The sequence below is a fragment of the Erinaceus europaeus genome, chromosome 1, assembly GCF_950295315.1.
Source record: "Erinaceus europaeus chromosome 1, mEriEur2.1, whole genome shotgun sequence".
Taxonomy (NCBI): Eukaryota; Metazoa; Chordata; class Mammalia; order Eulipotyphla; family Erinaceidae; genus Erinaceus; species Erinaceus europaeus.
The window spans coordinates 158,443,871-158,460,725 of NC_080162.1; the positions used below are offsets into that span (position 1 = coordinate 158,443,871).

General features: G+C 37.0%; 1 protein-coding gene across 1 annotated transcript in view; it reads left to right on the top strand.

The window, feature by feature from the left end:
• Nucleotides 1-16,855, top strand: part of RP1 (RP1 axonemal microtubule associated) — a 180,182-nt gene that overhangs the window by 147,638 nt on the left and 15,689 nt on the right. The window contains exons 19-21 of the mRNA XM_060198887.1: nucleotides 2,115-2,247; nucleotides 4,508-4,659; nucleotides 11,399-11,553. Coding sequence (XP_060054870.1) covers nucleotides 2,115-2,247; nucleotides 4,508-4,659; nucleotides 11,399-11,553 — 440 coding nt within the window. The remainder of the gene's footprint in view (nucleotides 1-2,114; nucleotides 2,248-4,507; nucleotides 4,660-11,398; nucleotides 11,554-16,855) is intronic.

Sequence of the window (16,855 nt, forward strand, 5' to 3'; positions counted from 1 at the left end):
GGGTTACAGAATGTGGAAGGTCTGGCTTCTGTAATTGCTTCCCTGCTGAACATGGGCGTTGGAAGATCTATCCATACTCCCAGCCTGTCACTCTTTTTTCCTAGTGGGGCAGGGATCTGAAGTTGGACTCCAGGACACATTGGTGGAGTTATCTGCTACATTGGTGGGGTCAGGCGGTAACGCAGCAGGTTACGCGTACATGGCACAAAGCACAAGGATTTTGGATCTTATGCAATAGATAACTCTACTGAAAATGTGGTGAGTAGTAAACAAAATGATCACATTTCAGTTTTAAAACAATTTCTTTTAAGACTGTATAGAGAGAGGATTTCAGAAGTGTAAAATTGGAAATGAGAGGGTCACAGCTGTGGGCTCCATGACCAAGTCACTTGAGAAATAAATAGTGGGGGCTTCTTTTGGCCAGGAGACAGAAAATTTAGGAGGGATAGAGACTTATGTAGAAGATAAACTGTATCTTGAAAGGAAAAGGGCACATCATCCATTGTGATTGGAGGGAAGGCAGGCCAATTATGAAATTCTTTCTGGAAGTCTTCTGCTGAGATGTGAAGGGGAACATAAAGTGAAGTGAAACTTCTTATGGAATAGCTCCAAAGGAACAAGAACTAATGAGCGGTCTGCTGAAGGTTAGTGAACAGGTGGGCAAAGGCAATTTAACTCATTCTGGAAAGTGCAGGTACTTTGTGGCAGCTGAGAACTACTCCACAGCCTAAGTACACTGTAAAAAATAAACATTAAAAAATCATTAGGAGGCATCTTTATAATTTTATTTATTGAGGCTTATAGTACAGTTGTTGACACATGGGTACTCTTTCTCAGCTTCCATGATAGGTGTCTGCAAAACACTCCCAAATTAAGTCCTTTACCACCATCATGCACCAAGACCCTAGTGCCTTCTCCACCCACTTACTTCCCCTCCTTCCCCAGAGATTTTTTCTTTGATGTTATAAAATATTAGAAATTAAAAAGTCATCATGTCTGACTTACATAAATTCATATACAAATATGAACACACTTTTTTTTTTTGGAATTCCTTCTAAGCAATACTTCTTTATCCATGGCTGTAGGTGAAATTGAGAACTCTGAATCAGAATTCATTTAAAAGTTTTCAGTCTCCATTTTACTGTCTTTATAAAGTTGCAAAGTTATCATCAGTCTAATTGTTGAAGAAAGATAAATAAAATGCATGCCTTACTGTGTATGAGGTCTTGGGTTTAAGTCCTAGCACTGCTTGGGAGCACAAAGGACAGGACCAATGAAACTTTGTGGATGTTAGGGTACTGTTTTCCTGTTTCTCCCTCTATCTTCCTCTTTATTAGGGAAATATAGACTAAGAAATAAAATAAATCTTTATTTTTAACAAATAATTGACTAAAAAGCAACAGCCAATACTCTTCCTAGCAACAATCTGCAGTCTATGCAGTACATTTTAGCAATTTGTGGGATATATTTTGAATTCTGAGTTCTATGAAGAATTGGAAATCACACAATTTAGTCACTGTTTCTTTTTCTTTTTTTTTCCTTTTATTTAAGAAAGGATTAATTAACAAAACCATAGGGTAGGAGGGGTACAACTCCACACAATTCCCACCACCCAATCTCCATATCCCACCCCCTCCCATGGTAGCTTTTCCATTCTCTAGCCCTCTGGGAGCATGGACCCAGGGTCATTGTGGGTTGCAGAAGGTAGAAGGTCTGGCTTCTGTAATTGCTTCCCTGCTGAACATGGGTGTTGACTGGTCGGTCCATACTCCCAATCTGCCTCTCTCTTTCCCTAGTAGGGTGGGTCTCTGGGGAAGTGGAGCTCCAGGACACATTGGTGGGGTCTTCAGTCTAGGGAAGCCTGGCCGGCATCCTGATGACATCTGGAACCTGGTGACTGAAAAGAGGGTTAATATACAAAGCCAAACAAATTGTTGAGCAATCATGGACCCAAAACTTGGAATAGTGGAGAGGAAGTGTTAGGGGGATACTCACTGCAAACTCTAGTGTACTTCTGCTTTCAGGTATATATTTTGCAGTAGTTTACGGATACGTGTGAACATATGCTCTCTCTCACAGAACCTGGTCTATATCACTGTTTCTTTTTATCCTAGGTAACCATGCAGCATATGAAGAGTAAGAAGACCCTAGATTTTACAGCAAATGTGTGGTTATCTCGCATGCAAGCAGATGGGGACATTGTCTGTGAGCTTCCTGTAGTAAAAGGAGAACAAGCTCTTTTTCCATGTGTGTTATTAATCTTCCTTCAGTAGTTTGTATCACATGCACAAATGGCTTTAACCTTACTTAAATGTACTTCTGAACTATGTAGTTAGAGAACATTTTTTTCCACTTCTAAGGGAATTGTTTTACCCACAGAGAAGTGGCTCTTTCAATATCACAAACCTGAGTCACTAGTGAATTAGGGGTTAAACATGAACACTTTAATCCCAAAGTTTCATATGAGTCTCCTTTGGGCTAAGGTGACATGAGAGTAAAAAATGTCATGTCTGTGCTTCATCTGTGCTGTCACTTCACTTTTGATATATATTTTCATTAAATCTTCCATCAGTTTAAATTTTAGGAATTGTGTTCGATAGGTCTTTATCCTGATAAGGGTGATTTGGATATTTGTAACATCATCTGTGTGACTTCGAATATTATTAGCTTAAAACTTATCACGTAATGTTGCTAGAAAAAAATGCCCCTAGATTTTGAATTCTGAGTCCAGTGTGTAGTTGCCTTGGCAGGGCCAGGCCAATGATTTCCTATGGACCAGATATTCCCCACCCCTGATGTATTGTCTCCATCCTCCAGCCCCTTCCCTCCTACTAAAATATTAAGCACAAAATGTCCTTTTATGCCATACATAAAATGAGTCATTTAAAAATGCTTTATTTCTGTTCTTGAAAAGGCTGTAAGTCCTCTGGGCATTTGTTTATAATCTAAAATATCCTTTTTTTTTTGCTTTTTTAAAAAAATTCTTTATTGGGGAATTAATGTTTTACATTCAACAGTAAATAAAATAGTTTGTACATGCATACCATTCCTCAGTTTCCCATATAACAATACAACCACCACTAGGTCCTCTGTCATCTTTCTTGGACCTGTATTCTCCCCACCCACTCACCCACCCCAGAGTCTTTTACTTTGGTGCGATATGCCAATTCCATTTCAGGTTCTACTTGTTTTTTTTTTTTTTTTTCTGACCTTGTTTTTCAACTTTGGCCTGAGAGTGAGATCATCCCATATTCATCTTTCTGCTTCTGACTTATTTCACTTAACATGAATTTTTCAAGGTCCATCCAAGATCGGATGAAAATGGTGAAGTCACCATTTTTTACAGCTGAGTAGCATTCCATTGTGTATATATACCACAACTTGCTCAGCCACTCATCTGTTTTTGGACACCTGGGTTGCTTCCAGGTTTTGGTTATTACAAATTGTGCTGCCAAGAACATGTGTACACAGATCTTTTTGGATAGATGTGTTGGGTTCCTTAGGAAATATCTGCAGGAGAGGAATTGCAGGATCATAGGGTAGGTCCATTTCTAGCCTTCTGAGAGTTCTCCAGACTGTTCTCCACAGAGGTTGGACCAATTTACATTCCCACCAGCAGTGTAGGAGGGTTCCTTTGACCCCACACCCTCTCCAGCATTTGCTGCTGTTGCCTTTTCTGATGTATGACATTCTCACAGGAGTGAAGTGGTATCTCACTGGTGTCTTTCTCTGACAATCAGAGACTTGGAGCATTTTTTCATGTGTTTCTCGGCCTTCTGGATCTCTTCTGTGGTGAATATTCTGTCCATGTCCTCCCCCCATTTTTGGATGGGGTTATTTGTTGTCTTGTTGTTGAGTTTGGCAAGCTCTTTATATATGTTGGTTATTAAACTCTTGTCTGATGTATGACATGTAAAGGTCTTCTCCCATTCTGTGAGGGGTCTCTTGTTTTGGGTAGTGGTTTCTTTTGCTGTGAAGAAGCTTTTTAATTTGATGTAGTCCCATAGGTTTATACTTACCGGAGTCTTCTTTGTAATTGAATTCGTTTCATTGACGATGTCTTTAAAATTTATGCGGAAAAGAGTTCTGCCAATATTTTCCTTTAAGTATCTGATAGTTTGTGGTCTAACATCCAAGTCCTTGATCCACTTGGAATTTACTTTTGTATTTGGTGAAATACAGTGGTTCAGTTTCATTCTTCTACATGTTTCAACCCATTGTTTCCAACACCATTTGTTGAAGAGACTCTGCTTTCCCCATTTAATAGTCTGGGCCCCTTTGTTAAAGATTAGATGTCCATAGGTATGGGGGTAAAATATCCAATTTATAATAAGTTAATAATTGAAAGATAAAAAAATGTCAGTCAATAGCATCTTGAGAAATTCTCAGAATTATATATATATATATATATATATTTACAATAACCTATTCCATGGATTTGTATTCTGCTTATATGAACTCCAAGGTTATGGATTTCATCTTGTTTCTCTTCTTTTTACTTTACTAGTGGTGAGATACTGTGTTGATGTCCATACTGGGGAACTGAAGCAAGCAGAAACAGAGTCTGAAGTTTCATTGTGTCTCTATGGAGAGAGGGGGGATTCTGGCATTAGATTGCTATACAAATCTAACATGCCGGTAAAATTTCAAAGAGGACAGGTAAGTACACAAATTACTTTCCCATGTTCTTAGCATTCTCTTTCAAGGTAGTTGTACATATTAGAAATTCAAAAAGTGCTCAACATTTTAAAATTTTTCCTTCAATTTTAGAGCATAATAATATAATTTTTTGTCTCTATTATTTTATTCATCAGATAATTTATTATTTTCTCTCTTTTTTGACATTTTATTGGTGGAGCCTTAATGGTTTATAGTATGATTGTTGTTATATGGGTACAATTTCTCACCGTCCTGTGAAAGGTGTCTGTAGAACACTTTTATCTACATATGTTTCAATTCTTAATGTGCTTTGCTTTTAAGATTGTTTAGCAATAAACCATAAAACAAAATAAAATACTTAAAATTAATGAATTAAGATGGTACCAGAGAACATATATACATATATAAACATGCTCTGTCAAGACTGAAAATTACAAAGAATTTCACTAAAAGGTCAGGTCATAGGAGGACAATTACAGTATATTTCATAAAATAGCACAATAACTTCTTAAAAATATATTTTCTATAGCCAAATATATTATTTTTACACTTTAGGTGCCTTCACTGTTTCCCTTAAGGTGTTACATACAAGCATGAGTTCTTCTATATGATTGATATTTGAGGAATTATAGTAAAATACATAATCATTCCACTTCTAAATTTTTTGATGTGTAAATAAAGTACTTTTGAGGGGCTTGAAATTAAAAGTAGGGATTATATAACTCAATTTTTGAGGAAAAAAAAGAAAAAAGACTTCTGAACTAGTTGAGAGTGTTATTTTTCAAATTGTTTTGCAGTTGAACTTTATGAAAAATTTGAAACAGTGGGACCTTTTTTTTATCACCTTAGCCTTTTATCTGTTCCTGCAGTTTATGTAGAAAATTTTAGCAGATTGAACAAAAAATATAGATATTTTTTGGTTGAGGGAAAACCTAAGTTATGTTTGTTTTTTTTTTTTTTTTTTTGCCATTACAAGTAGAGAATACTAATTCTGAGCAAAACAAAATGTTGTTATTGAGGTATTTTTATGAATATGACATTTTAGTGATCAGTGAATAACTATGTTATTTTCTAAAAAAGATTTCTAGTTTTTCATCAGTGCTAGATTCCCACCCCACCACTATGTGGTTTGTGCTGAAAACACCATCTCTTCTGATTGCCTGCTGGTTGGTCTGCCAGTGTGCATGCTTTGTAAGATGTTACTTGCTAGGATGTCACATGTCCTGCTCATGACTAACTTTTTTTCAGTTTATCATTGTGTAAACAGTGTAGAAAGTTTGTGTGTGGATAGGTGCGTCTTTGAAATTGATTTTAAAATCGGGCAGAAAGGGGACAGGGATGCATCTCAGTGTGTAGAATATGTACCTTCCCTGTGTGAGGTACTCAATCTCCGAGATTACATATAACTGACAGTGCTCTGCTTTTTCACTCCCAGAAATGAGAAAGTCAATACATAAATTCTTTAAAGTAGTAACAGAACTGGATAGGAAGTATAATTGCACTCAGTATGTGAAAAAGACTAAACACATAGATTTAGAACCAAAACTATAAATGTGTTATTTTTCCTTGGTTCATTTAATTTATTTTTAATTTGAATTTTTTTTGCCTTGCTTGGGTTCTGAACACACACAATTCTCCTGCTGTAGGTTTATTTTTCCTGATAAAGGGAGAGAGTGCAGCTTGGACTGTGAGTCACTCATACAGCAACAAGGGCACCCTATCAGGAGAATCATCTCTCTGGTCTACCCTGTTTGCACATTATCCTGCTGTTTTCTTCAACGCATAGAATGCAGTAAAATGCTTTTTGTTTTAATTTCACAATTACTTCATGCCAGCCACAGCATGTATCATTAGTCATCTATTTGGCTAGTTGTCATTTTCTCTACAAAGTATCCTATGGTGTAATCAAAAGGCAGCACATGTCTAATAGACCAAGTTAAATTATAAAATCAAGACTAAAGTTGCTTTAAGAAACAAACATCCAGAGCCATATACAGATTGAATGGTATCCCCATCAATATCCCAAACACATTTTTTAGGAGGATAGAACAAATGCTACAAATGTTTATCTGGAACCAGAAAAGATCTAGAATTGCCAAAACAATCTTGAGAAGAAAGAACAGAACTGGAGGCATCACACTCCCAGATCTCAAATTGTATTATAGGACCATTGTCATCAAAACTGCTTGATACTGGAACATGAATAAATACACTGACCAGTGGAATAGAATTGAGAGCCCATAAGTAAGCCCCCACATCTATGGACATCTAATCTTTGACAAAGGTGCCCAGACTATTAAATGGGGGAAGCAGAATCTCTTCAACATATGGTGTAGGAAAAGATGGGTTGAAACATGCAGAAGAATGAACTGAACCACTATATTTCACCAAATACAAAAGTAAATCCACGTGGGTCAAGAATTTGGATGTTAGACCAGAAACTATCAGATACTTAGAGGAAAATATTGGCAGAACTCTTTTCCGCATAAATTTTAAAGACATCTTCAATGAAAAGAATGCAATTACAAAGAAGACTAAGGCAAGCATAAATCTACGGGACATCAAATTAAAAAGCTTCTTCACAGCAAAAGAAACCACTACCCAAAACAAGAGACCCCTCACAGAATGGGAGAAGATCTTTACATACCATACATCAGATAAGAGTTTAATAACCAACATATATAAAGAGCTTGCCAAACTCAACAACAAGACAACAAATAACCCCATCCAAAAATGGGGGGAGGACATGGACAGAATATTCACCACAGAAGAGATCCAGAAGGCCGAGAAACACATTAAAAAATGCTCCAAGTCTTTGATTGTCAGAGAAATGCAAATAAAGACACCAGTGAGATACCACTTCACTCCTGTGAGAATGTCATACATCAGAAAAGGTAACAGCAGCAAATGCTGGAGAGGTTGTGGGGTCAAAGGAACCCTGATACACTGCTGGTGGGGATGTAATTTGGTCCAGCTTCTGTGGAGAACAGTCTGGAGAACTCTCAGAAGGCTAGAAATGGACCTACCTTATGATCCTGCAATTCCTCTCCTGGGGATATATCCTAAGGAACCCAACACACCCATTCAAAATAATCTGTATACACATATGTTCTTAGCAGCACAATTTGTAATAGCCAAAACCTAGAAGCAACCCAGGTGTCCAACAACAGATGAGTGGCTGAGCAAGTTGTAGTATATATACACAATGTAATACTACTCATCTGTAAAAAATGGTGACTTCACCATTTTCATCCGATCTTGGATGGACCTTGAAACATTCATGTTAAGTGAAATAAGTCAAAAACAGAAGGATGAATATGGATTACCTTGCTCTCAGGCAGAAGTTGAAAAACAAGACCACAAGAGAAAACACAAGTAGAACCTGAAATGGAATTGGCATATTGCACCAAATTAAATGTCTCTGGGGTGGGTGGTGGGGAGAATACAGGTCCAAGAAAGATGACAGAGGACCTAGTGGGGGTTGTATTGTTATATGGAAAATTGGGAAATGTTATGCATGTACAAACTATTGTGTTTACTGTTGAATGTAAAACATTAATTCCCCAATAAAGAAATTAAAAAACAAACAAAATACAGAAAGCTGAACTGGGAAGTATTTCTAGACTTTGAGGTATTGTAGATTGAACTTGCCCTTGAGAAGATCATAAACTAAGACTAGGTTACAGATGATTTATATGGGAGGTGATCATAATTAACACTTTTGATGTGAAGTAGTGGGGACGTGATGTAGAAAATGGGGAAAAATCAAATATAGGAACATTAATAGCTGCTTATTTCTGGGATTTCTTGGGAATATCAGAGAAACACCATGGGACAATCTCAAAATTGTCTCATGTGGCCAAATTCTCAGGCAGCGAGATGGGGTGTTTAAGGAAAAAAGCTGTCAGCTGCTCAGACTATCTAACAAAGCAACTGGTAAGACCAGAAATGGACATAGAGGTCAGAGATGGCACATCAGTAGTATCTGATATGACAGGTGATATGTGTGTTATGACACATCCCTTACAAAGCATTTTGGGAATGTAGGCTAAGACAGTGACTCTATCACAGACCACAGTTTGTCACACCTGAAAAGATGCACAGCCCCATTCTTGTTTAACAAAATTCCATCCCTGAACTATTGCTAGTTCTGCTTTAGCCTAAACAAGAGAAGTTTTTTTTTAAAAACACATTAAAAATTTTTTTTCTATGTTCACATTTCTTTGCTCTAAACACAAATATTCTAAACCGGAGAAGAAACACTTCTCTTAAAATTGGAGCAGGAAAAAACAGTTGAATGGTTAACATTTAAGTAAGTCCTTTTGTAGAACTTTATAGTAAAAAGTCATCTGTTTTTCAAAGAAATATGCTCTTCTAAATGTTCTTTTTTTTTTGACTTTCATGAGTCTTTGTTTTATTTTTATTTATTTATTTATTTTTTAAATTTTTTATTTAAGAAAGGATTAGTGAGCAAAAACATAAGGTAGGAGGGGTACAACTCCACACAATTCCCACCACCCAATCCCCATAACCCACCCCCTCCCATGATAGCTTTCCCATTCTCTAGCCCTCTGGGAGCATGGACCCAGGGTCGTTGAGGGTTGCAGAAGGTAGAAGGTCTGGCTTCTGTAATTGCTTCCCCGCTGAACATGGGCGTTGACTGGTCGGTCCATACTCCCAGTCTGCCTCTCTCTTTCCCTAGTAAGGTGTGTCTCTGGGGAAGCTGAGCTCCAGGACACATTGGTGGGGTTTTCAATCCAGGGAAGCCTAGCCAGCATCCTGGTGGCATCTGGAACCTGGTGATTGAAAAGAGAGTTAACATATGAAGCCAAACAATTTGTTGAGCAATCATGGATCCCAAGCTTGGAATAGTGGAGAGGAAGTGTTAGGGAGGTACTCACTGCAAACTCTAGTGTACTTCTGCTTTCAGGTATATATTTTGCAGTAGTTTATGGATACGTGTGCACATAAGCTCTCTCTCACAGAAACTGGTGTATATCTAGGTTATGGGACTTTGTTAGAAAGTGAACTACCTGAGATGAAATTAGAGTGTACTATAAAAGGAAAGGTCTTACCCGAGTAATGAAGCTGAAGGGTTGTCATTCCACACGTGAAGTCTCTGGATACAGTCTGAGGTGAAGCATGTTGAGGTGGCAATCGTTAGATCATCTCAACTAATTTGCCCCACTTAAAGATGGTGGATTCAAATGTAGAAACAGTCAGTTTTTAACAAAGTAACAGTGTATGTTACTACTTTACACTGCAGTAATGTATTGGTACTTACACTGCACTGAAAGTTTGCTGGCAATTTAAAGTAGTTTATAAGACCCAGTGAAGAAAGAACAGTGGAAAGGAAAGATGAATGAAGGGAACAAAGAAAGAATACTAAGTGGGTTATCTCAAGAAGAGAAGGTTTTTATCAACAACTGGAACCAACAAATGAGACTCAGGTAGTAAGTATATCTTCAAATACCAATTGAAATTTAACCTGCTAAAAATGTAAGCATCTGTTAAGACAACCTATTCTGTATAGGAAATGCAAGCAATACTGAGTTTCCATTTTGATCACATAGTAGGATAACAGGCTACTAGTCAACTATCATTCCAGGGAACATATCAGACTTAATTAAATTTGTGACCCTTTCCTTGGATAACATTAGGATGGTTCTTTACAGCAATACTTTATTAGGAAGTAATTGGTGAAGGAGTATTTTTAATCTATTCAGTAGAGCATTGGCCATATTTCTGTGAAGTAATTGGTGAAGGAGTATTTTTAATCTATTCAGTAGAGCATTGGCCATATTTCTGTGAAGACGTCATTGAGTTATTCTATTTAGGGAAGATGGCTCCAGGATGCCTTTTTTATAGCAAAGCCAAGAATATGCTCTATATTATAGACTGAATGATAGAGGTCTAGTTGAGGAAAGAAGAATGGTAGATAAGCGAGAAGGTGGAGAGGGGAGAGAAAAAAATGCAATTCCTCTATACTTTAAAGTGTGTCAGAATTCATGAAAACTAAATGTGCTACATATTAGGTCATGCAATCGCCAACCTGACCACTTAATAAATAAACTGTATCATTAGAACACTAATCTAAGGAAAAGATCCACAAACTGTAATATATACATTTTTTAATTTGTAACCCCGGATGCTACTTTTTTTTTTTTCCTCCTCCAGGGTTATTGCTGGGCTCGGTGCCTGCACCATGAATCCACCGCTCCTGGAGGCCATTTCCCCCCCCCCCCCTTTTGTTGCCCTTGTTGTAGCTTCGTTGTGGTTATTATTATTGCCCTTGTTGACGCAATTCGTTGTTGGATAGGACAGAGAGAAATGGAGAGAGGAGGGGAAGACAGAGAAGGGGAGAAAGATAGACACCTGCAGACCTGCTTCACCGCCTGTGAAGCGACTCCCCTGCAGGTGGGGACCCGGGGGGCTCGAACCGGGATCCTCACGCCGGTCCCCGCGCTTTGCGCCACATGCGCTTAACCCACTGCGCCACCGCCCGACCCCCCCGGATGCTACTATTAGTGGAGAAAACAAAACTGTAAGAGAACAAAAAAGACATAATAAGTAAAGGTATTATTTGCTTATTTTCCTTTCCTTATTACCACTACTTGATACTGACCATGGAAACATTATCTGTTTCTGGTTGCATCTGGAAGTCCTTGAGTTGTTACTATTACATGCATTTGTCATGAGCTGGACTCCAGTTACTTCTTTCAAGTCTTGTCTCCATCAGGTTGATATATTTCAAATAGAAGCAGTGTCACTTGGAAAACTGCAGAAGGTGCTGTTGCGCTGTGAGGCCACTGACAGAACACAGTACTGGTACTGTGAGAAAGTCTTTGTTAGAGACCCTAGCACTGAATCTGAATCCATCTTCATCTGTGAAAGGTAATGCTCGTTCATATGGTACTTCAAAAAAGCATATTTCATTCTCTCTCTCCTCCTTTAATTTAGGTGCATGAGTTTGTGTTGTTTATTAAGTAATTACACATCATGCATGCACAAAATAATCTATTGGTAAGCTTTGTCAGGAAATCTTATCCTATTATAATTATTTCAATGTTGTTTGTCATAAAAGAACCAAAAGTTTAATACTGAAAATTATATCATGAGAGTATTTACTTCAATGTTAGTTTCTTCACATTACTAAGATAGGACATTGTAGCAGTATCGTAAAGTTGGGATTGAATCAGAACAAGGGGACCTGACATATTGTGGACATGGGAGTAGAGAAGCTTGGGCTCCATTTTGAAAATTTGAATCTTCATTGGTAGAGATTTCCTTATAGATTTCTGTCAAATAAATAATCAGTATAAAATGAAATGAAATGAAAAAAAATAGGTGAAAGAGGGCTCTGGAAAATTCAAGAGTATGGATCTGAAGATGTCAATAACAAACAAATACCAGTTGTTCCTTTAATTATAAGAAGGTGAGATGTAGTCTGGGAGGTTGTTCAGTGGGTAGAGCCCTGACTTGAATGCATTAGGTCTGAAGTTTGACCCATTTTTCTACCTCACAATACTCTCTAGTTAATAATACATAAATCTTTATAACTTGATGATAAAAATTATGAGTCAACGCAGCTGATAAACACTAGAGGATTACACTAAAAACTTCAAACAGCAAACATAACTAGGAATGACTGTGGCAGAAAAGAAACAATGAGACTCACATTTGGTTCTCATTTATTTTTATACTTTCAGTAATTACATTAAATCAATTCCTTTTTCAGAGTGCCTACTTAATTCATTTCTTTTTTTTATAGAAACTTTATTAATTGTAATCGGTGTCCAACTCTAGATTATTGGAATAGCTTTCTAATTGTCTTGATTCTTTTCTAGTCTATTTCGCTCCCCACTTTCTAGGTAATCATGCTCTGACACTTATTAACATCATCTTGTTTTAGCTTACCTTTTCTTATTTCTTGCTCCCTTTGCTCTATTTTTAACTTTGTCCTTTAGTATTTTATTGTACAGTTAACTTCTCTTTTTCCTTTGAACTTAAAAAAAATTTTCTTTATTGGGGAATTAATGTTTTACATTCGACAGTAAATACAATAGTTTGTACATGCATAACATTTCCCAGTTTTCCATATAACAGTGCTGTTGTTACCTTTTCTGATGTACACCATTCTCACAGGAGTGAAATGGTATCTCATTGTTGTCTTTATTTGCATTTCTCTGACAATCAAAGACTTGGAACATTTTTTCATGTGTTTCTCGGCCTTTGGATCTCTTCTGTGATGAATATTTTGTCATGTCCTCTCCCCATTTTTGAATGGGGTTATTTGTTTTCTTGTTGTTGAGTTTGGCAAGCTCTTTATATATTTTGGTTCGTTTTTAATATTTTATTTATTTTTCCTTTTGTTGCCCTTGTTTTTTATTGTTGTAGTTATTATTGCTATTGTTGTTGTTGTTGTTGTTCTTGTTTCAACCCATATTTTCCTACACCATATGTTGAAGAGATTCTGCTTCCCCCATTTAATAGTCTTGGCACCTTTGTCAAAGATTAGATGTCCATAGGTGTGGGGGCTTACTTCTGGGCTCTCAATTCTATTCCACTGGTCAGTGTGTCTATTCATGTTCCAGTACCAAGCAGTTTTGATGACAATGGCCCTATAATACAATTTGAGATCTGGGAGTGTGATGCCTCCGGTTCTGTTCTTTTTTCTCAAGATTGTTTTGGCAATTCAAGGTCTTTTCTGGTTCCAGATAAACATTTGTAGCATTTGTTCTAGTCTCCTAAAAAATGTGTTTGGGATCTTGATGGGGATAGCATTAAATTTGTATGTGGCTCTGGGTAGTACACATTTTTTGATGATATTAATTCTTCCAACCTATGAACATGGAAAATCTTTCCACTTCTTTGTGTCTTTTTCAATTTCCTTGAATAGTGACTCATAATTTTCAGTATACAAGTCTTTCACTTCTTTTTTTTTTTAATTTTTTAAAAAAATATTTATTTTATTTATTTATTCCCTTTTGTTGCCCTTGTTTTATTGTTGTGGTTATTATTGTTGTTGTCATTGTTGGATAGGACAGAGAGAAATGGAGAGAGGAGGGGAAGACAGAGAGGAGGAGAGAAAGATAGACACCTGCAGACCTGCTTCACCGCCTGTGAAGCGACTCCCCTGCAGGTGGGGAGCCAGGGTTCGAACCGGGATCCTTATGCCGGTCCTTGTGTTTGCGCCACCTGCGCTTAACCCGCTGCGCTACAGCCTGACTCCCCTTTCACTTCTTTGTTTAGATTTATTCCTAGATATTTTATTGTTTTTGTTGCTATAGTAAAAGGAATTGATTTCTGGATTTCATCTTCTTCTAACTTAGTGTTTGCGTAGAGGAATGCCACTCACTTTTGAATGTTAATTTTGTAGCCTGACACTATACTGAATTACCTGATTATTTCCAAAATCTTCTTGTTGGATTACTTAGGTTTTTCTATGTATATTATCATGTCATTTGCAAATAGGGAGAGTTTGACTTTTTCTCTTCCAGTCTGTATCTGTTTAATTCCTTGGTCCTGCCTGATTGCTATGGCAAGAACTTCCAACACTATGTTGAATAGTAATGGTGATAGTGGGCATCCCTGTCTAGGACCTAATCTGAGTGGAAATGCTTCCAGTTTTTCACCATTGAGTATGATGTTGGCTGTAGGTTTGTTATATATATAGACTCTACTATCTTCAGGAATTTTCTATCTATTCCCATTTTTTGTAGAATTTTGATCATAAAGAGATGTTGGATTTTGTCAAAGGCTTTCTATGCATCTATTGATATGTCCATGTGATTTTTGGTCTTGCTTTGTTGATGTGGTGGATCATGTTAATTGATTTGTGTATATTAAACCAACCTTGCATGCCTGGGATAAACCCCACTTGGTCATGATGAACAATATTTTTAATAGACTGCTGTATCTGCTTGGCTAGAATTTAGTTCATTATTTTAGCATCTATGTTCATCAGAGATATTGGTCTGTAGTTTTCTTTTTTGGTTGTGTCCCTGTCTGCTTTTGGTATGAGAGTGATGTTGGCTTCCTAGAAGCTGGAAGGGAGTATTCCAATGTCTTCAGTCTTCTGGAAGACTTTTAAAAGTAGAGGTATTAGTTCTTTGAAGCCTTTTTAGAATTCATTTGTAAAAACATCTGGTCCAGGACTTTTATATTTGGGAAGGTTTTTGATAACTGTTTCAATTTCATTAGCTGTGATGGGCCAGTTCATATTATCTATTCCTATTTATGTAATTTTGGAAGTTTATAGGTATCTCGGAACTCATCCATTTGGAACTTGGATTTCAATTTCAATTTTCACTCATTCAATTTCTTCCAGGTTCTCTAACTTGGTGGAATATAATTGTTCATAGAAGCCTCGCATGATATGTTGAATTTCGGTGGTGTCTGTTGTGATATCTCCTCTTTCATTTATGATCCAATTATTTGGGTCTTTCCCCCTTTTTCTTTTGTGAGTCTGGCTTAAGGTTTGTCAATTTTGTTCACTGTTTCAAAGAACCAACATTTACTACCTTTTGTACGGCTTTCTTATTTTCAATGTTATTGATTTCTGCCCTAACTTTAGTGATTTCTGTCCTTCTGGTTGCTTTAGGGTTTCTTTGTTCTTCTTCTTCTAGGTCTTTAAGATGTGCAATCAGTTTTTTTTTTTTTTTTTTTTTGTGCTTTTTCTTGTTTCCTAATATGTGCTTGTATGGCTATGAACTTCCCTTTCAGTACTGCCTTTGCTGAGTCCCAAATATTTTGATAGTTTGTGTCTTCATTTTCATTGAACTCTTGAAACATTTTGATTTCTTTCTTGATTTCCTCTTTGACCCAGTAGTCGTTAAGTAGTATACTGTTGAGCTTCCGAATTTTGGGACTATTACTAATCTTTTGTTAATTGTAAAGTGTTATTTTAATTCCACTTTGTTCCAAGAAGATGCTTGGGATGATTTCAATGCTGTTGAATTTGCTGCTGCTGTCTTTGTGGCCTAACATATGGTCTTTCCTTGAGAATGACGCATGTGGACTTGTGTAGAATGTGTATTCCAGTTTCTTGGGATGAATGATTCTGAAAATGTCCAAAAGTTCTAGTTTATCTATCTCCTCATTTAGCTCATTCATTTCTATATTGATTTCCTGCCTGGATGATCTGTCCAGTTGAGAGAGTGGGGTGTTGAAGTCCCCTACAATGACTGTGTTGCTGTTAATATATTGCTGTAGCTCTTTCAGTAGATTTTTGATGTACTTAGATTGCTTCTCATTGGTTGCATAGATGTTAATAATTGTTAAGTCTTCTTGATTGACTGATCCTCTGAACATTAAGTAATGTCCATCCCTATCTTTTAAAAATTTATATATCTTTTAAAAATTTATTTATTTTAAAGTCTATAGTGTCAGATAGAGAATAACTGTTTCTGCCCTTTTCTGTGGGCAATTGGCTTGTATGATAGGTTTCTATCCTTTCACTCTGAGTCTGTGTTTGTTGTGTTGAGTTAGATGGGTTTCCTGTAGATAGCATATTCTTGGGTTGTGTTTTCTGATCCATCTTCCTACTCTTGCCTTTGCATAGGTGAATTCAGGCCATTGATATTTATTGATATCAAAGACTGAAGATATTTTAATGCCATTCTTGTAGAGTTTTAGAGTGTTCTGATAGATGGCATATTTGTGGTGGTCTGACTGTTTATAGGAGACCTTTCAGAACTTCTTTCAGGGCAGGCTTGGTGATGGTTGATACTTTCAACTGTTCCTTGTCTGAGAAGGTTTTATGCCTCCATCTAGTCTGAATGACAGTCTAGCAGGATACAGTAGTCCTGGTTTAAAGCCTTTATCAATGAGCAATTGATAGATATCTTGCCATTCTCTTCAGGCCTGTAATGTTTGTGTGGAGAAGTCTGCTGCTAATCTTATGGGTTTGTCTCTGTAGGTGACTCTTTGTTTTTCTCTTGCAGCCTTCAGGATTCTTTCTTGATTCTATTCCTTTCCATTCTAAATAGGATGTGTCTTGGTGTCTTTAAGTCAGGGTTAATTCTGTTTGGGACCCCCTGGGCTTCTTGTACCTTTATGTCTTTGATATTGTCTAGGCTAGAGAAGTTTTCAGCTATTATGTCCTGATGAACGCTTTCTTCCTCTCCCTCTCTTTCTTCCTCTGGTAAACCAATAATATGTATGTTTCTTTTGAGATAGGTCTCTGTTTTTTTTT